General features: G+C 44.9%; 1 protein-coding gene across 3 annotated transcripts in view; it reads right to left on the bottom strand.

Moving 5' to 3' along the window:
- Positions 1-20,571, bottom strand: part of GALNT16 (polypeptide N-acetylgalactosaminyltransferase 16) — a 95,901-nt gene that overhangs the window by 12,034 nt on the left and 63,296 nt on the right. For all 3 annotated transcript variants that reach the window (XM_026849559.1, XM_026849562.1, XM_026849561.1), the window contains 10 exons: positions 17,840-17,907; positions 15,341-15,406; positions 14,143-14,264; positions 12,039-12,126; positions 10,983-11,067; positions 9,877-9,980; positions 5,495-5,621; positions 4,468-4,560; positions 2,248-2,331; positions 1,115-1,256 (listed from right to left, as the gene is read on the bottom strand). In XM_026849559.1, coding sequence (XP_026705360.1) covers positions 1,115-1,256; positions 2,248-2,331; positions 4,468-4,560; positions 5,495-5,621; positions 9,877-9,980; positions 10,983-11,067; positions 12,039-12,126; positions 14,143-14,264; positions 15,341-15,406; positions 17,840-17,907 — 979 coding nt within the window. The remainder of the gene's footprint in view (positions 1-1,114; positions 1,257-2,247; positions 2,332-4,467; positions 4,561-5,494; positions 5,622-9,876; positions 9,981-10,982; positions 11,068-12,038; positions 12,127-14,142; positions 14,265-15,340; positions 15,407-17,839; positions 17,908-20,571) is intronic.

Here is a 20,571-nt window from a genome sequence, read left to right as displayed (position 1 = left end):
AACTCCCTGCCCTGCAGCCTTACAGACTCAGGCCTACAAAGCAGGGAGAAACCTAAGCCCCGATTTACACGACATGCAATCACTTCTTCATATTTTACATAGCATACATGTTCTGTAACAGGTATCTGGGACCTACAGATTGCCAAGTGAAGCAAAACACATGCCAGAACATCCACGGGCTAGCATGTATCACCAGCGCACATAAAGCACAAGCCACTTCATCCTTCCCTCTTCTCACTAGAGGGATACCCAACCCAATCAACTATTATTTTTATACTTTCCCCAAGGAAGAAATACAAAATGCAGTAAAGATTTTAAACAGTAATGACATGCAACAATGAGTCAGATTAAATGACATGTTGAACGCTGGCTGCAAAGTAGTTTCCAACAGTTAACAGATGTGAATATGTATTTTCTGGCATAAAATATCCTACTGTGACCCTCAACTTTCTCAAGCTGCTTCCCTGCTGCTTTCAGTCACCAAACAAAGAGTCCAAGTGCAGTCTTCAGCTCGTATAAACCAGCACAGCTCCACTACAGTTAGGAGAGCTGCACCAAATTACTGCAGCTGGGGTCTTGGCTATTTAAGCTCTAGGCTTTATACTGAAATGCATCTGTAAACCAGCACAGTTCAAGCCATCTGCAGCTACAGCTGAACTAGCAGAACAAGGAACGTTTGTGATGCTGGGAAAATCTCTTACCCATGTGCCAGGGTACTAGCCAAGCATACCCAGGACCAGTTTTCATGGGTTGAACGATGAAGCAGAGCACACCCAAGCAACAGTCTGAGTGGGAACAGCTACATGACTCAAACCCTGGTTACACGCCTACTGCACAGACTAGTCACACCCCTGAGCATTCAAGTGCTACCTGTTGCCTCTGAGTGATGAAAACCTTCCTACTCTATGCCTGACTGCTGGGCCTGTTGAGCCAACAGAGCTCTGAGAGATGGGCACAGCTTCTTTTTCTGCTTTCTGTTAAAATCATTAACAGGGTCAAATTCTTCCTTCCTTCACCTCTGTACAAACCCACCAAGGCCAGAGATGCCTTTTCATTGTCTGGTAATAAGAAGAGCAGAAGTAGGAGCAAAGCACCAAACTGAAGCCTGCCTTACCTGAGTGACAGGTGGATTGTTCACTGTCCCTTTACAGTTTCCCATGCCAGCCAACGTATTCCCTGTGGTATCCTGTGCCCGAGACTCCAGACAATTTCCTCCTTGTTTAATTACTCCTGGAATCAACTCCTTTTCAGGAATCCTTGAAGTAAAATGACAGTTGTATGGCACATCATAAACAGAAATGCCCAAAGCACTTCACATTTATAAGGGCATAACTGGCCCCTGACTGAAACACAGTCCCCTTTATTTGACAGAAAATGAACAGTATCTTGTTATCCACTGGCAATGTCTGGAGGAGGCAAAAGTCAAGGGAGACCTTGGTCAGAGGGCTAGTACCCTTTTGTTTCAGAAGGCATAACAGGATCTTTAGGTAGTTTAGTGTGATATATCTTCTGAAAGAGGCCAATGACAGTAAAAAGCCTTATCCTGCTTCTGCCTCCCTCTTTCCCAGAGTCTTCCCCCCAGTGCTAGCACATATTCACTGTCTCACTGGTAGCAATACAGGAGAGAGCTGTCAAGGCCAGACTATAGCTAGATGTTTTAGCCTCAACCCATGTTAGCTACAGACTTCATCTGACTGAGATGTAAAGATGTGTTGTCAGGGCCTGTTAGCTAGCAAGTTCCAACCACACAGCTCTACCCAGACTCCCTCCCAGCAGAGCAATGACACAACACTGCTGCATCCTTGACCTGGGGCAGGTGAAGCCACAGGCGCAGCTGGTTCTGGCATTCACTGGGGCTTTCTCTGAACCACCCACACCTCTGCACTGAGGCTGTCCAGGTCTACTGCATCCAACAGGCAGTGACCAAGCCATAACTGGGAGGGATGTAGTGCTCTGGCACATGTTTGCACCCCACACCTCTGAAAACACCACCGTTGCACATCTTTGAGGGACAGCTGTGTGGGGCAGAGCAGAGGGCTCCCAGAGGCATGAGCAACAAACCTTTTGCAGAGTTGTGATGACACAAGCCAGGAAATCACAGGAGGTTTCTCACCAAAAAGAAGAACAGAGGAAAATCTCTTCCAAGCATAACTGTCCCTTTTGTCTGCTGCCACCAAGGCTCAGCTTCTCATTGTGACCCACCTCCCAGATCCTTCAGAGATTTCTACAAGCAGAGAACTGACTCACTTGAGCTCGGGGTAGACGTTCTCCAGATACCACTGGAAGGATTTACAGTTCAGTTTGCGTCGCTGCTCCACTCGGTCTGCAACACTGGAAACACAGGCAGGTTGTTGAGGATAAGGTAGTGAACAGGAGGGAGGGGAACAATGAAGATTGGCCAGGAGGTTTGAGGGAGACTATACGACTTTTTCCCATTACTCATTCTCCCACGTAGTTGTTGTTGGGTTCAGAGCACTAGCAGTGACCTGAGATGAAAAGGAGGAGAGAGGCAAGTGGCAGGAAATAGAAAAGGAAGACATAAACACCTTCAGAGAGCAATTCTTGCACTTCCTTTGGCTCAGAACAATGGCAGGGCCCAGGTCCTACAGTGTTCAATAATACATTGCAATAAAACTACTGTAGGACTGGGAAAGCATTTCTGCCTCTGGGTACCCCTGTAGAGGCATACCATAAAACCTGCACAATGATCAGCTCCTGAAAAGGCCTAGAAAGTGTTTTGCTCAGGCATATACACACAGGTAATCTGTGTATGCTAGATCCCATCTCTAGCTCATGGCAGAAGCTCTAGGCTCACATTGGGTTTCAGATCTAAAGAATATAATTATTTGTTCTTAAGAAGTTTTGGAAAGGGGAGATGTGTAAGGGGAAATCAGCATCTCAGTTACTGTCTGTTGCAGCAGTCCTCCCACTGCTGATTTGCTTGGCTTTAGCTGGCTGAAGAAGAGGACCTCCCTCAAGCAGTCCCACTGAGCAGTGACACTACAGAACTCTCCTCTTCAAGCTATAACACTATATTTGTATGTTGGGAAGGACTTTCAACTGTACCCATGCTCCTTGCCATCCTCAGCCCAAGAGGCCACAGTACTGCCCATTCCTCAGAAGAATGTACTTGGATCCTATATTCACATTGAAATTGTGGGGAAGGAGGGCCCATTTTAGGCCCAGTTGACAGTGATGGTGTCAGAAGCATTTGCATTCAAAAATGTAGATTTAATGCAGGTTCACAGGGCTGTTACTACAGGTCAAGAAACTGGCTGAAATCGAATCCTACAGCCCTGCTCCAACTCTTATTTAGCCAATGCTGCCAATAAAACCACTAGGAAGTCTGTGTGAACAAGAACTGCAGGTTTTGGCCCTAAAACACATGAACAATATGTCCATGTCCAATATGCAATAGTCTGGGTTTCTTCACAAGCAGCAGGATTACTTGCTATTTGGCCCCAGCCCAGCTGCTGCAGTCAGCTCAAGGACAGATAAATTAGATAAGCAAAGCTATTTGTACAAAAATAGGTAATGCATCATGATAACAAAGCACAATGTACAACAAAAAAAGTGTGTGGGGGTCAGACCAAACCTGCTTGTCATGAAGTAAGCAGAAGATGCATCATTGCCCAGTGCACGTAGCCACACATTCAAGATACAAGCACATTTGCCGAGTCCTTACACTGATACAACTTGTTCACAGGCAGATATAACCCACAGATATACAATACTCCTGGGATGTTTTTATGTGTATTTGGGAGTCATAGGGGTTTGCTAGCACAGAGAACAAGCTTTTGCCTCATCCCAGGTTTTGCTGTCCATCACTGATTTCTGGGTCACAAAGAATGCTTAAGCCCGTAACAGCAAATACCATATGGCCTGGAGACAGCTTTAGCAGAGGTGCTGTTAGGCGTACAATTCTGCACAAAAGTGGGCTCAGCAGGTGCTGGAGATTAGTCGCCACCAGACCATGTTTCTAAATGAGATGTCTCACCATTGGCCACGCTCTCTCCTGCCCTACAAAACAGGCAAACCACCCACTCATCAGGAAAGAGGAGAGTGCACCAAGTGCAACCTGCCCCATGCACCAGCTAGCCCCGGGATTCTGCATCCACACAGAAACTTTGGATCAAGCTCCAGTAACTACACAGTTCACACTTCCAAAGCAGCTGCATGCTGTGTTAGGAAATATTCTTATCTATCCACTTAAAATGTCTGGCCTTTTAATTTTGTTACAGATTCATTTGGCCTTCTGCTAACAAATTATTTGTGCAGGGTTACTAGGGGAAAAATAAAGTGAATTAGAAGCAACTTTTGAGAGCCTGACACTCAAGCTGCAACTTCCCTGGCAAGCCAGCCATTCAGAGCATCTCTGTTTCCCACACTTAGCCCCAGAGAAGGTCCAAAATCTTGCTAGCAAGGGGCTTACCAGAGCTCTCCTACCGAGCTCTGGGGGCATCTTACCTTCCAAATGACTTCCCAATGGCAGATGGTCGGGCCTCATAGTAGTACTGCTTGTATTCATCCATCCACACCTCTGCTGTGCGCTTGGTGTTCCTGCATGGGGATGAGGAGATGCTTTGCTGAGTGCTGATGGAGAACCTGCCCTCCCAGCAAGCAGGGACTGGGTGGGCAGATCCAAGGCCTGTCTGCCAGGAGGGAGTGGGGGACAGTCCCAAACATGAAACAGAGTGGGCACTATGGATGGATATTGATTGTGTTAGGTCTACAAAGCCTTGCAAGGATGCTTCAGTTCAGAAGTTAAAATTTTAACATCCATAGATGACCATGATTTTTTCACACATGCTCCCTCTGCAGACACCTGCACTGACTTTCACCATCACCCTACTTTATGGTATCAATTTCCCCAGATTAGAATAAAGCCATAGAATAATTCAGATTGGAAAGCACCTCTAGGTATCACCTGGTCCAATCTCTTGCCCATAGCAGGCTAGCTTCAGGTTAGGTCATGTTGTTCAGGGTCCTGTCTGGATGAGAATTTCACCACCTCTCTGGGGCCCTGTGCCAGTGCTTAACGGCTCTCATTGTGAAGCACTTTGTCTTATCTTTTTTCTCTTCCTATCTGTCCTGCAGTGGAAGTTGTCCTTAGGGCTTGCCTCAGAGCACATACAGCTCAGTAGGATCTCTGGACTCAAAAGCAGCTCAGAGACAACAGAGATGACTAAGGACTGCTGATACACAGTCACATGTCATGGGGCAGTATCCACAAAAGGCCAGAATCTCTCTCTGGGGTATCACTCCCCGCCTCCATTGCAGACTGAGGAAGAACAAGACACACTAATACAAACAACAGAGAAGGGAACAGGTTTTGTTCACAGAAAACAGCAACTCATCCTTCCCTTGAGAGCAGATGCTCAGCCACAAGCTGTTCTCTGTCATCAGGCAAAAAGACAACAAAGAATTTAGGCTTATTTAAACATGACCAACATCAAGGTGACCTGGCTGCTACCAGGAACTACCCAACACTTACTTGATGTAAGTCAGTGCATTGCCCTCGGGGAAGTCATAGGGATGGCGTTTCCTGAACACATGTCCCACCCGACTGCAGGGAACGATCTCCAAGCTGCCACCACACATCCACACTCGGAAAGAGAGCTCTGGAAGAGACCCCAAGAGTCATACAGCTGCAGGCAGATCAGCAGCATTTCCAAGAAGGGCAACTTTAGCAGTGTGCCTGAAAACCTTGCCCCTCTGCTCTATGTGTATTGCCTGCAAAAGCAAAACCAGGAAAAGCAATGCCATGGTGCAAGTGGAAAAACCATCCTCCCATTGTTAAAATGGAGGCAACCCTTTTGGCTCAGAGACTTCCTAGCCTCCAGTTCTGCTCTTCTCTTTGGTCCCCCAAGCATTTCAGTGAGACAACTTTCCCTTTGACCAGGTTCTTGTGGTTGCTGTCAGGATGGCATCTGGCAACAGACTGAGATGACACTCCCCCCCACCATCTTATCTCGGACTTCTGTAACTCTCCAGCCCTGCACATGGATGGAAGAAAAAAAGAATTCACCACATAAAGCAAATCATGCAAGGAAGAAAGGGAGTTCAGGAGACAAGGAGAAAGAAGAGAACAATATGAGGGCATAGGAAGTGAGTCAATGTCTAAAGCAGAGTCCTTTCTCTCATACCTCCATGTTATCCGCACTACAATATCTTGTTGTTCTTGTTCTGCTTAGCAGAACAAAAAAAAAAAAACAACAAAAACAAAAAAGTGGATGACTGGGTTACAGTTTGTCACCAGTTGTGTCTGCTGGGGGAGCTACTGAGTGCAGAAATCACTCTAATAACATGTCTATAAAAACATGGAGAGAACCCTGCTACTTGAAGAAATCCAGCTGGTCCTGAAGCTAAATTCAACATTTTGTTAAAGGATTAGAAGAACATGGAGCTTTGATGTACAGAAGCTTATTTGCATCACACAAGAGATGTGACCTTGCTCAAGCCTACGGGTCTGTCCTCGCGAGTTTAATCACTGCCACACCGGAGGGGTTTTTCACTTGCGTTTCACTTGGCAGTGAGAAGAAGGAAGAAGGAAAATTAAAATTAGCTGGATAGTCCTAACCAAAGGAATTTCTGATTGTGCAGAGTGATTACTTCAAAAACTTTACTTAATTGGGGTCTCCCTCCAGTAATGCCTGAATTATGGGGCTCTGAGTTTAGAAATTAAAAAGAAATTCTGTATCCAGATCTAATGGCTATTTCAAAGCATGTACACACACTAACATCTTCCCAACCTTCATCTTTCTCATAGCTTTCCTCTCTAGCTCCTGGGAAAGGTTGTTTTAAACAGCGTGGGGCTTTTTGGGGAAGGTGGTGTATTTAATCTATCTTCGGAGGAAAAAAACCCATTTTATTAGACTGTATTTTGTGGCATTTCTTACTAGCTCTTGTTCCTCCTTGACTTTTTCCTAGAGCTTATTATTTGCACTTTTCAATGGGGAGTTTCAGCTTTGAACAGAGGAAGGGCTTTAAAAACTAATGAAAAGGCCAAGACATCAGTTTCTGTCTGGTGGTATGTCCAGCTGGCATTTGCTCTCCTGGAATGAGGTTCTGACTCACTCTAGCCTGTAACAAAACCAAAACTTTCAATCTAGCATGTGTAACTTCAAATGATGTCCATTTCCCAAGAGAAGATTCCTCATGCCATATTGGTATCTTAAGCACACAGGCAGACTGCATGTCCAGGTTTGTAAATGGCAGAGTTCTTTAAAGAAGGGACAAAAGAATGCAGATTTTGGGTACAGAAAAGAAAATGGAGAGCAAATATAGCTTATTAAGGACTTTCATTCATCCTCTGATAGAAGGCATAGGAGAACTTTTTGCCGTGTATTTTCCAGGACATGATCTAGTCCATATGTGTTTTAAATGACTTAATCACTGTGGCTTTTCCCATCACAGTGGAAAAAAAAGGGTTTACGAGCTCACATCCAGCTGTGAGAATATTTAGGCAGCAGGTAATTGCTGCCTGATCATTTCTGTGTACCTGCTGTGTGTGTAGAGCTTGTCTGGCTCTGTGCCCTTCACATACATTCTCTTATCCTGTTTCGTCACAAGAAAAAAGTTTCAAATAAGTTTATTAAAAATGGCCTTCGTGAGCAAGGAATGGCCCATCTCACCCACCCAAATTAGTGAAAACCACTCTCCCACCTCATCTGCAAATGGTGACCTTATCCAAACAGTTCCTTTCCACTCAAAATTGCAATTTGTAGTAAAAATAAGTGTTTCTGAACATTTTTTCTTGATCACAAAATCTAATTTTCAGTAAAGTGTGGGAAACTTTTTAAAGAGGGTAAATTAACCATTCTGATTACTTCAAGGAAAATCAATACTTTTTGTTGCCAAATACAGGTTGGTTTCTACCCCTCTGCCATGCAACAGCACAGGTTCAGTGTAGAAGCCACTGGTTGATTTGCTGCCTCACATTATGCTGAAGAGCTGAACAAATGTTAGCTTTGAAAAATAAAGTAGTCTGTTTTCTTTTTAAAATACCTTGCCATTGCCCTCATCATGGTTTCGGCTCAGGGACAGGCTCCACTAAACAGAACATTGTGCACTTAGCTTTGCCCTCTTAAGTGAGGAGTGGAGGTGCAGGATAGGAGACAAGTGATGGGAGACAACGAATTTATAGGGAAACCACACAGCAAAGCAAAACTGGCAAGCCCTGCACACCTGGCCCAGTCCCACACTGCCACTGCCAGGCTTTTCAAGGGCAATTTGAAGGAGAAAGAATGAAGCAGTTCTGTGGAGGTTTCAATCAGCTCTGTGTGCAAGAAGGGCTGTGGGTATGCAGGTAATTCACTGCCACTTATAGCAGAGAGCTCTGCTTAGCACCAAGCCACTGACATACACACCAAACAACACCACTGGGCTCCCAGGTGTGCAGAAGCAGACAACCAAGATCCTAAAGAAATAGTCTTTCTCCATCTTAGGGGTTTATAGTTTTTACACAGTTGCAGCTCAGAGGCTGGCAGGATGATGTGGCTGGCTCTGGAGCTGGAGCAGGGCTAGTGACAGTAAGGAGCTGACTTTGGCTGTGCAGAGGAGTCTGAGAGACACAGGAGAGGGGATCTTCATGCCTGGGTAAAGACTGCCTGTTACTTCTGCATGCTGTGCTTAGCTGATGCTACTAGCACTGCTGAGATCCCAATGCCAGCCCCATTTAATATGTCTCTTTAATATCATGAATATCATCAAACTGAAGCAAGACCTTGGAAAACAGAGAACACAAGCACTCATTATTAAATATTTTGGTTTTAAAAAAGTGTACCTTGATATTCTGTTATCAGCCAAAAATATTTCCTGGTTTCAGAGAGCATTTCAAAAAGAGGCAGCTCTCCCAGGCTGTGTTTAAAGAAACAAAAGTTTCCTCTTCCTGACTATTTATTTCTTTCTAATCAGTCCTCCAGGTGCTAGAAAACACCATACAAATTCTTCTTTAAAGGGTTTTATTTACAAATCTCTGACAATTATGGAAGCTGCAGAAACAGAACAGTTTTATGGCAGTGTTAGCTACAGAAAAGTCTATTAAAGTTGACGGCAAAACAGAGTAAGGCTTTTATCTCTTCAGCTCCACCTGCATGGTTTCTAAATGAATGCCCCAAATACTAGAGTCTCTGTGAACCTCTTCTCAATGCTCTTCTTCCTTTTGTCACTGACACCTGGCGACACTGCAGCATCCCTTCACATAGGGCAAAGAGAGATGTCTGGAATATCTGGGCCACCACTAAGTGCAAGGAGATGGGTTTAAGTACCATGGCCTATAAGATAACAGCAATTAAGTGGACACACTACCCTGGGCCTCTGAATTCCTCAGATGTTTGTGATGCCCTAGTCTGCTTCTAAATGTTTGCATTCTGAATCTATTTGTACCCAAATTCCATTTACAAAGAGGCTTGTTTTATTAGGAAAAATATTCTGACCTATCAAGCTGTGAGAGCATCTCAGACTTATCTGGGAAAGAGGTAGAAGTATAAGAAAAGAGAGTAGGAATGACTGTCCACTTCAGAGCTGGGGCAAAACAGACTGTCATGTGAAGGACTGGAGGAATAGTCTCCACAAACAAGCAACAATTTAAACATCAGGAAGTTTCTCTTTCTTACTTGCACTGTGGAAGCACCTGTACAATAGAGCATATGCCTGTAAAAAAGTGATAGCCCTGATCGCTAAAAATGTCCATTTACTTCTGGACAAAGCTGACAGCAATACAGTTCTGACTGACATGGGGACTACCTGACCATATCTTCAGCCTTACATTGACATGCAGATCACATCTCTCAAATGGAGAGTTCTGGTAGGCAACAAAGACTGGGAAGTGGTTCTGCATTAGTGTGTTATTCCCCTGAAACATCCTAAACTCACCAAAATTTTCTCCTCCCCAGATGTCCATTTGAGTATCATATTTTCCCAGGTGGTTAAACCAGGACTTGTCAATCACAAAGATGCCTCCTGCTATGACAGGGGTTCTGTAAAAGAAAACACAAGCCCACACATATATGTAGTAACACCATCTTCATTTTAGAGGAGGGACAACTTGTCCAGACCTGACAAGTTGTACCTCTTTTAAAAGAGAAAAATAATAGAGCTGGGACATGAATCTGCATCAGGATTCTAAAATCCCCCTCCCTGCCTTTCTTAGATGGTCCTGCAAGCACTACATGAGTAATGCTGTGTCTTTTGAATTTATACAAATATGCAGAGTGTGAAAGAATAACAGGGGCACTGCCTGATGATTGTGTTCACCAACTAGACATGGAGTGAGAGACACTGCTGCATCATGTACTGCTCTGCTGTTAGCAAGCTGGTTGCTTCTGGACTACAAAAGAGAGGCTCACAAATTACACAGACGGATTGAATGATACTTTCACGTTACAATCAGGAGCTGTGTGCCTATACAGTCAAGCACTGTGACTTTTTATGTGAGGATTTGTCACGTTCTACATTCCTCAGAGCCATGTATGCATCAGCAAGGCCGGCAATAACTGTTCCAGCCAACAGAGTCTGTTTTGTCCATAGACATGCATATTTAGGAGGGGAGGATAATTCTGTGCCCCAATTACTAGGCAAGATTCATCTCCCAGGTCTGCTTTACACTTGCTGGGTGACCATTTAGCTGCTTCATTCTTTAATTCTTCACCTGGAAGATGGAGGTAATTAAAAGCCCCCAAAGGGATTTCTGAGGCAGAGTGTTGAGTGAGGGAGACCATAAAAAGGGATCTATAGAAGAGGTGGCTCATGGAGTTGGCATGCTTACAAGCTTATGATAGTATATAACTGCTATTCTTACAATATTCAGAGTAGTACTCTCAGAATTAGGGTATAGACTTCAATGCATTCAGAAAATAGAGTTTGTCATCAGCAAATGAACACTGTGGCATTTTCTCCTCAGCAAGGCAGTCCTTGCCATACAGGTGAAGTCTTAGTAAAGGCATTTGGAGAACTGTACAGAATCCATCAGAGACAGCTACCTTATAGACTGAGTTGGGTCTGTTCTGGACATCTTCTGCTCTATAGGAATCTGCTCCCACTTAAAGTGAAGGCTCCAGTCAAACCCTGAGAAGGAAAAACCACATCAAATAGGTTTTGTTACTGTTTTTCTATTAGCTCCAGTGATAGTCTCCACCTGTACATCACAGGCTATCCCTGCTTTCCTTCCCTGACCTCCCTCATAGCCTACCCAAAATGGCAAGAGTCTATCCTAATGTCAAAGTCACCAGCTTCCATCTTGGCATCCTCCTCCCTTAGCATTACAGATTGAGCAGAGGCTCAATTCCACTCCACATCTTCAGGCGAGTGTTGTCAGTGTGGCATGTAATTGCATTTTGGCCAGTCTGTCTTACACTTCCCTGTCTGCCAAAGTCATGAGGCTTTAATCAAAGGACTTTGTAGGATGTGATGTATTCTGGGAACAAAGGCCTGCAGATCAACATAACCATCACCTCTTTCAAGACTACCATTTATTTATAGCTGGCCTGTGGTGAATAGTTGAGCACAGCAGTCACTAACATTATACCACTGTTAAGGGTAGCCACAGGATGAGTAGCCTTTGGCAGGCAAGCAGTACAACAGTCAACCCCAGCCACAGAAGAGGGAAAAGAGCACCAGGCACTGTGGGTGACTACAGGAACAGCTGCAGGGGGTTCAGCTAGGAGAAAAGAGGTGAAAACGTTTTTTTAGAAGATGCCATGAGATAGCCTGGCAGATCAGAGCAGCAATTGGAAGTGCCTGTCAGACTCCAGTGCACATGTAATGTAGGGAGTGCATGGTGATATGTTTAATCAGTTAACTAAGCCCTGAAATTGCAAAATGTTGCGACAGTGATGCAAGCTCAAGAGGAAAACACTAGCTGGGTTTTGTTTTAACTCTGCAAAAGATCTGACTTTGCAAGTTGCAGGAAAAAGAGGACAGAGAACCCATCAGGAAAGATCATCACTCTGTTTTCTTGGAAAGCTGAAGAGAACATCAATTATCTTTCATGCATCATCCCTCAGGCCTAACTTACACCAGACATTCATTATACCCACCTCCCCTCAGATCTGCTGATGCTGCCAGGTAGGCAAAATTATCCAGGCTGATAACATCAATGATGGGACTCACCACTCGGGTATAATCCTGAGGGAGCAAGAGAAAGGGGAAAGAAAAAAAAAAAAAAGGAGTCAGGCTTTTCATGAATGTCTGGCAAAGCTGCCAGAGATCAGAAAACATAAAGCTGTACATGTAAATCTTTGTCTGGCTTTTCCAGTACAGTTCTGGTAGCTGAGCAAAGGACTGTGGTCACTACATCCAAACATGGAGATGGTACGAGCCAGCAGCATGCCATGGATGTGAGGAATGGAGTCTGGGACCCCAACACCCAGGAGTGCTGCTAAAAAACGGCTTTCTATTTCCTGCCCACCTCAGAGGGTGTGAATCACTGTCCCAAAGGTTTTGGTCTTGCTTTTGATATCTACTGATAGCAAACCTTCTGCTTAGACATCCTTGAATTAACTCATTATCATTAGCCTAGAAATCATCAACCCCTTAATAAAGCATCTTCCTAACAAGTACTGCCAATCAAGACCCCACTCCTAGGAATCATAGTGCAAACTGAAAAAAAATTTATAGTATTAAGATACAGGGGGTACATTATTGGCTTTAAGGTGTATAGATATTTACAGTTTTCCTTTGCAATCCTTTTAGTAAGTAGAAGTTGAGATTACAACAATTTTTCAACATCTTCAGACAGGGCATTAAAGACAGTTCTGTGATAGCTAAAATACATGATGAAACAGCTGGTAATGCCAGAAACAGCATGTTGTTATCATACAGCTGCCAGCCTCCATGCCTTTCCTATCAAACCTTCATTTTGTGCCTTGCAATAGTTCCTCCTACTGTAACACACTCAGCCAGAATGGCACATTCTAGGTAAGAGCTATCATTCGTGTTTATTGCCCTCTGTGCTGCGACAGCTGCACAAGAAGAATACGTTTGTCCAGCCTGAGCGCCCCCCAGCACCCACCTGGCAGCCTGGTGCTCCAGCCACTGCTCCAACCAGTCAGCACTAGGACTGGGTAGGGCAAGATTGAAATCTGAACTAGGATGCAAATCAGAAATGTAAGAAGCAGGTCAGAAACAGGCTGACTTGAAATCTGCTCACTAAGTAATACCAGAGTCAGCACCCAAGCTTTTGCAATGTAGATCCTTTCCTGAAGAAACTAGTGAGGTCCTTTCTGCTGAGGGATCCTTATGCTGCTGCTGCTGCAGCTTGACTTAAAGAGCAGTAGTAAAGTAAACATTTATGAGCTTCTGAGATGTAAGATTTATTGAGCAGGAATAAAAAGCAGAAGCTTTTAAGTCATCAATCCTGAAGTTTCACCTTCTTCCGCTCTTTCCTATTAAGGCAACCAGACATGGATACAAGGCAGCATTAAAGTCTCCACCCCTTCTCCTGGGGCCCGTTACTCCATGAGATTCTGCTTTCAGAGAAGGGGATCAATCCCAACCACTTGCAAGCATGGCTGTGACTTCTCCCGTTTCCTCTTACAGCAGAGCTGTATGTCTCCCCTCCAGCCCTACAGTGCAGTCAGGGTGACAGCTGCTAATATTCCTGTCTCATTTTCACTCTACCAGCCTCGCATCAATCCTTTGCCAAGTGAACCAGCAAAGGGACATCCCTGCACTCACAGGCAGCTCCTCTGCGCTAGGAAGTTGCCTGTATGCAGGTGGTGTGCAGGCTGACAGCTCAGCAGGAGCATCAATGGAAGGAAAATTTTGGCAGTGACAAGGCAGAGGAGAGGGTCCAGCAGCAAAAAAGGGAGGTGGCAATCATGGAAAAGTTGCACAGTGTGTGCTGCCAGAGTGACTATCCTGGGTACAGGTGCACAGGACTAGGAAGCACAGCACCTGCAGAAGGCATGACGTACAAGTTGGTGGTTCAAGTGTTCACTACTGCATCCCATCACTCAGCACCTCCCGAACTGCCACACCGGCAGGAGAACGTAGAAGCCCATCAGGGACCTCTTGCCCATCTAGCTCAGGCTGTACCTTCCTCTGTAACAGCCCACCTGAGGAGTACCTGGGCAGGCTTTGTCCTCACCAGCACCAAGACAGACCAGCCCCATCCATCCCAGAGGGGGACATAGTGCTCACCTCTTTCACTCTCTGAAGCATTGGCTGTAGCCACTCGCTGTTGACTTCACAGTGACTGTCCAAGAAGGTGAGGACGTCAGCGGTAGCCACCTCAGCACCTCGTACCCGGGAGCGAATCAGCCCTATGATGAGGAAGGGACAGCAAAGGAGCAGGAAGGTTAGGAAGGGAAACAGCTGAGCCTCCTTCAGAAAAAGTACTTTGCTTGGCCATTACAGGGGAAGGGCAGGTGGTTCTCCTGTATCACACTCCCATCAGGAGCAGAGAGCAGCTGTAGCAGGGCAACCCCTGGGGGACACTGTCAGCTGAACCCTCCCAGCACACAAAGAATGACCTCATCTGTCACTTTTGTCCATGCCATTGAGCCTTCATCTGGCTCCTGCTGTGATAACATCCACCTTCCCTTCTAGCCCTTCCCACAGCTACCTTGCTGCTGCCTGCTAGGTGTCTCTCCCATTAGAGCACTCTGCTGACTCTCCCACCAATTCCATGAGACCAAGCTCTACTCTCTGCTTGTTGCCTTTCTTACTGCTTATCTGCTTTATTCCCATTTGTCCTTTATTCTGCCCTGCAGTTAGAGCTATCAACCTGGCTCTCAGAAGTCCCCTTACTTTCTTACAGACATCTCGCTACCTGGGATACTCTTTGTGAACTAAGCAGCAATTCCCGTCTCCCCTTCCAGATCCTTAATCCAGACCTGCTGTGCACTGACAGCTTTAAAATAAGCCAGCATGTGAGTCAAACTAAAGAGCAGCTGGGAAAGCCAGCATTACCATTTACGCACATAGGAGATATATGAGAAATAACTTTCCTTAATTGTATTTCTTTATGATAGATATATGATTGTTTTTCCTTTTCCCACATCTCCTAGATGGCTTGTTATCTTCCACTCTGAGTTTAAAAGGACAGAACTTACATCTGCATCTATATTCATAAAGATCTTAAAATGTGGTTCTTGTTCTACCCAGGGCCTCTGGACACCACTTCTCATTATTTAAAGTATGAAATGAGAGCCCTCAAGCCTGAGAGTTGATGAGCCAGGTTCTCCCTCCACAGAGCCTCCAAACTAGGATACTAAGCCCTTATACTGATAAAACAAACTGTAACTATAAGAAACAATGTGTAAGCAGCTGGCAGGGAAACAAGGCCGTGTGGGAAAATCTGCAAAATCTTTGTACCTACAAAACTTTCCATGCTCACCTTCTCGCCGAGTGTTTCGTAGACACTTGACCTTAGGGATCTTGGTAAGAAGCTGGCAGTCCTCAGCTTAGGGAAGGCAAAAAAAAACATTTGGCACACATGCATGAATTATTTGGCTTCAACTGAGAGCTCCAATTAACTGTTCTCCTGCTTCTCCATGGGAGGGGAAATTCTGCTTTCACTTAACATCACATTAATCAGCCTGATGGCCTTAATCCTGTTGTCTAAAGAGTACACAGAAGAGCACTGCTTGCTTGCTGTCCTCCTCGGACAGCTAAGCCTGTGTTCCCTGATACTCTGAGCAGTCAGGCCTTCACCCTCCCAGGCTCACATTTCACAAGAACAACAGGGCATGCGCTGGCAACATGGCACTGAGCACTGATGAAACGGAGGGACCGCAGGGAGCCAGGGCTGCAAATCACCAAAGTGCCAAGTAAAAGAGAGTCCTGTCATATAAAGTGATCTCATTCGCTCTCTGCCTTCAGCAGCTTGTCTGGCATTTCCCATAATTTGTCCTCTGGGCAGTTTCTGCTTGATTTTATTTAATAAAGGCCACAGGGATGTGACCTGCTTCCTTGGAGACACTATTACATTAACAGATGGATGATGCCTAACTGAGGGTTTTGCTGGCAGCTTGCCAGAAGCTCATGGCATCCCTCATTTACATTGACCAGGGAAAATGAGGGAGAGGGACAGCTACCAGCTCCAGCCCAGCTGTAAGAATGAGCATTGGGTCTTTAGTTCTCTAATCCTGCCCTAGCAGAGATCATAGGAATAACAATTCCTAACTTGCTCTTTTTCCTTGCTCAACCAAGTTCACCCCAGTTTTCATGTTTATTCCATGTTCCCTTTCACGTCTCATACCCCTCCCTTCCCACTGTCATCCTCTCACAGACTGAGCGCTCTGGGGAGAACGAAGAGGCCATAAGCCAAACTGCATCTCTTGGTATGTTCCTGCACAAGCATTTCCACTCAGAGGATACATGCAATCAGAAATACTGCTCTTGTGTGGGTACTTTGGCAGCTACTGCATCATCCAAGTGAAGTGGCAGGTGCTCTTAATTAAAGAGTAACAAGATTTTGTTGGACATCTGCTATGGGAAGGCAACACTCTCATCTTGGCCAAGTCACAACTTCAGGTATAAGAATCTTTATTAAGTCATTCACTTGCCAGGAGTGGAACACATCACCCTGAATGTAACTACTTGCCAGAGCTGACAAACTCTCTGTATCTTTGGAGAAACCGAGGTGGGTATTAAAAAAAAGTGTTAGACCTCAAACATGTGATAAAATGCCTCCATGAAGGTGCCTCAGGGGAGTAGCTGTATCCACAAATATCCAGCTGCCAGTGTAAAAATCAGAGCTGTCACAGGATGAAGCTTTGTAAAAATCTTTCTATTTACCTAGAGCCTAAATGGGAGTTTCTGGTTCAGCCCTGTGCAGGACAGGTACCAGAAATCCATCAGTGTTGATCTGGAACAATTTGGTCATTGAGAACTGAATTTTTAGGTGCCGAATGGGGAACACTTAGGATCATTTGTTGGAAGTGCTCAGAAAGACCCAACTCCAACAGCTGGGCACTGCTCAGCCCTTATCTGAATCACACAATCAGAACATTAAATCCCTAACTTCAGCAACCACCTTTAAAAATATTTTTTGGCCAAAGCTACATAAGTATTTAGCTGCAAAATCAAAAGAGCAATGCTTCCTTACCTCAGCAGGCCAAGGTGGCCATTCTCAGCTATCTATAAAGTGTTCTGAAGGAGTAATTATCAGTTATTATAAGCAGCACACAACTAGATTGTCCTTGAATCTAGCGCACATCATGGGAGAAGCAAGAAGACTTCTGTCCCCACAGCCTCATCACTAACACACAACAGCCAGAGGCAAGAGCAACTGTACAGATGGAAAGAGTCTGTAACTCTGCAGTCTGCAGGTCTGGTGGGACTCGTGCAGGAGACCCTCCATCCCTGTGCCAAGCTGCAGGAGAAAGTATGCTGCTGCCCAAAGCAATAATCCTTCTATGGCCTCACAACAGGACACCTAGGATCCCCAGACACACAGAGGCAGGCAGATAGTCTCACCCCAGTCTGCCTGCAGGACCTCAGGCAGCAATTTTCTATAGGTTCCATTGCATCGTCTTGCTCTCTCTTGGTTTATAATTACCCAGTCTGCTCATGTACACCATTGCTACATATATATCTGTGCTAAACAGCTCACAAAATGGTGCATAATGAAACAAGACAGAGATCTCGGGCAACCTGGCCAAAACTGCCAAGCTGACAGAAAGGGAAGACCCAATAGAAAGAAAAAAAGAAGCAGCAGCTCTGACCTCTGCCATGCCCGGATGTAAACTAAACACAGAAAAACTTCCTCCCTTTTCTTTTTCTTCTGAATATAGACAAGAGGGAATCTCTGTGAGGGAAAGGGACTGAACAGAGCAAACAGAAAGAGGGAAAACAGAAGAAATAAGTGCAAGGGAAACAGATCCAGACTTACGATCTGAGCTGAAGTCATCTACCAAAATGATCTCCTGGATGAGGCTGGGAGGGGTGCGGTTCAGGACGCTGCAGGGACCCAGAGAGGAAAAAGACAATCTTTGTGAGTTGCCATAATACCAATGGTAGGACTGATACAAATCTGCTATGCTATGCATTACAGCAGGAATACCAAACTCCAAATAATGTTGAAGAATTCACTTTGCTCTTGTACAAGGGTTCACTGGCAAGAGCCAAACTGCAAACAGGAATAGCCCCAAGAACTATGGCATCTCACCTGGACCTTACAAGGACCCACAGCCAGGAGGGTGAATGTGGGACTTGCCTGGGGGCAGCTAGCAAAGGAGGCTGCAGGCATGCTCTCTGTGTCTGAACAGAGAGGCAAAACTGGAGAGCACCACCTGCCCAAGGCAGTCAGAAGGCCATTCTCATCTGTCAGGCTCTGGGTGAAGCTCATCACTCCTGGGGAGTGGAAAGAGAGCTGCCACTTATCCCAACAAGGAGCTCTGTCTCAGTGGCACAGAGGAGGCCTGCTGGGGCTTTCTCATCAATTTCCTTCTGTAGAAGGAAGGCGATTTGCTTTGGCAATATTCTGGATTTAGAATTTTTTTTCTTCTTTTGCTTGTTACTTGTCTTTCTTTCAGCACCACACTTGCCAAGAGCACCCCACTTTCCTCAGGCTGGTTGCATCATACCCTGCAATACCCTTGGGACTGCAGTGTGTTGGTGTCTGCAGGACACAGGGACTTTCACACACAAGGAGGAGGGATAAAAGCTTCTGCCCTCCTCCGAGGTCAATGTACTCTAGTACACTGGAATCAGAGCAGTTTAATTCTGACTTCTTTGTCACTCTCATTTGTTTAAAATGCTTGAAGGTCATTCTCCATGACTTTCTTCAAGCCCCTCCCCTGGCTTTACTATAATCACACTGCATACTTCCCCCTCAAGACTCCTGCAATGCCTCTACGCATAGGCAGGTCCTCACTGCCTTCAACAAGATTACTCAGTAACACTTAGGCACCCCAATGAAAGGCAAACTTTAATATTAAAAGCAGAGGTAAACACTGTCCTCCTAGTTCTAGCAATCTCATTTCAGTGACACCTACTCTTCTGATTTTGAGTAATTCTGGAGAAAGATTGTTGGCTTTTTGCTGTTGGTTTTTTTTTGTTGTTTTTGTTTGTTTGTTTGTTTGTTTTATACAGGAAACAGACAAGACTAATCCCATACTCCCAGGAATGGAGCTGCAGAGAAATAAATTACCATCTTGCCAAGTAGTATCACTGATGGCTTTGTGTACAGAGCAAAAGTTTCTTCAGTTAAGGAGTTTTCTGCTGCCTCACACAGCAAAATCCTGACTGCTTTGCTGCTCAGCATCACATCCCACTCTATTTCAGATTTATGCTGCTTCATATGTCTCAGAGTATCTGTATTTTGAGCTTATATGTCCTAGATGACTGAGCTTGCATTTTTCAAAGCTGAATCTCATTTGCTTCTCTTGGCTCCTACCTCACTGGATTCCCTAGCATGGTGGGGTGGGAAGGTGGGGGATGTTCCTATTTGCATTTGTAAGTGCAGCTTCACCCAGCATAGCTGTCATCTGCATATTTTACAGACAAGGTTGCCTTGCACTGATACTCTTGTCTGTGCAAACTCAATGCAAAATGTAACCAACCCAGACAGGCTGCATCCTGCAGTATAATGGCTGTAAAATGGTATTCCCCACTTTCCCCCACTAGCCTGACTATTAGCGATGCTCACATTTTTTCCACAAGTTTCAGGTCTTCCAACTCAACATAAATGGGGAAAGAAAAGCAAACACTTTGTTCTCTCTTTCTCACCTGTGCACCGATTCCCCAGCAGAGAGAAAACACCCCTCGAGGAGTTCACAGCTCATTGTTCAATGCCCAATTCTTCTCTCAGCTCTGTAATAATTTGCTGTGGATCCTTGGGAAAGGCACTTAATCTTTTTTGCACTTTGTCTTGCCTGTATTTTTAACAAGGAACAGAGTAATCCTAGTATTTGCCTTCAGTGAGGTACAGAGACTGGCATAACAATCAATTACTTTTAGGCACAAAATGTATTATTAGGATTCCAAAATCCAAATGACAATTGCCTCTTACAGCAGAAACAGGGGTGGTTCTCCCCTCATCTCATGGATTCCCTACCTCCTTTGTCTTTTCTCACAGCTTCCTTCTTTCAGTATCAGTGTCTTCTTCGTCACATGACACCACATCAGCATTGGCAATGAGTTTCTCTCCTCTGCTATGTCCATCCTTCATCAACCCACAGATAATCTTGTTTATTCTGGATGTTAGAAGAGGAGCATCTTTTTTGCCTTTGCTCAAAAATAATCTCCTCTTTCCATTATTTAAATTGTCACTGTAATGAGTTGCTATACCAAATGCTCTAGCATTATGACAGAATCCTTTTAATCAGGATATATACAGGCTCTCTTCATAGGCATAGAACCACTGACAGCTGTTCAAGTCCACTGACTTAAAGCCTGAGTATTCACCTTTACATGTGCAGCAAAACCAAACAGTCCCTTCAATGCTGACTGAAATCAGAAATAAAGAGAAAGAAAGGGACCAGGCAACAAAGCAGTTGATCTTCCCTTCTACAAGGACGATCACTGCAGCAGAAGTGATGGTATCACTTAATGACTAATCAGGCAGAGACATCAATCATGCAAAATGCCTTTTGAGTGACAGTATTTCTGAAGGAGAACAGG

Source organism: Athene cunicularia, assembly GCF_003259725.1.
Source record: "Athene cunicularia isolate RWA chromosome 5 unlocalized genomic scaffold, athCun1 chr5_part1, whole genome shotgun sequence".
Taxonomy (NCBI): domain Eukaryota; kingdom Metazoa; phylum Chordata; class Aves; order Strigiformes; family Strigidae; genus Athene; species Athene cunicularia.
Note: the sequence above shows the minus strand (reverse complement) of the source record. Positions and strands in the feature narration are given on the sequence as shown.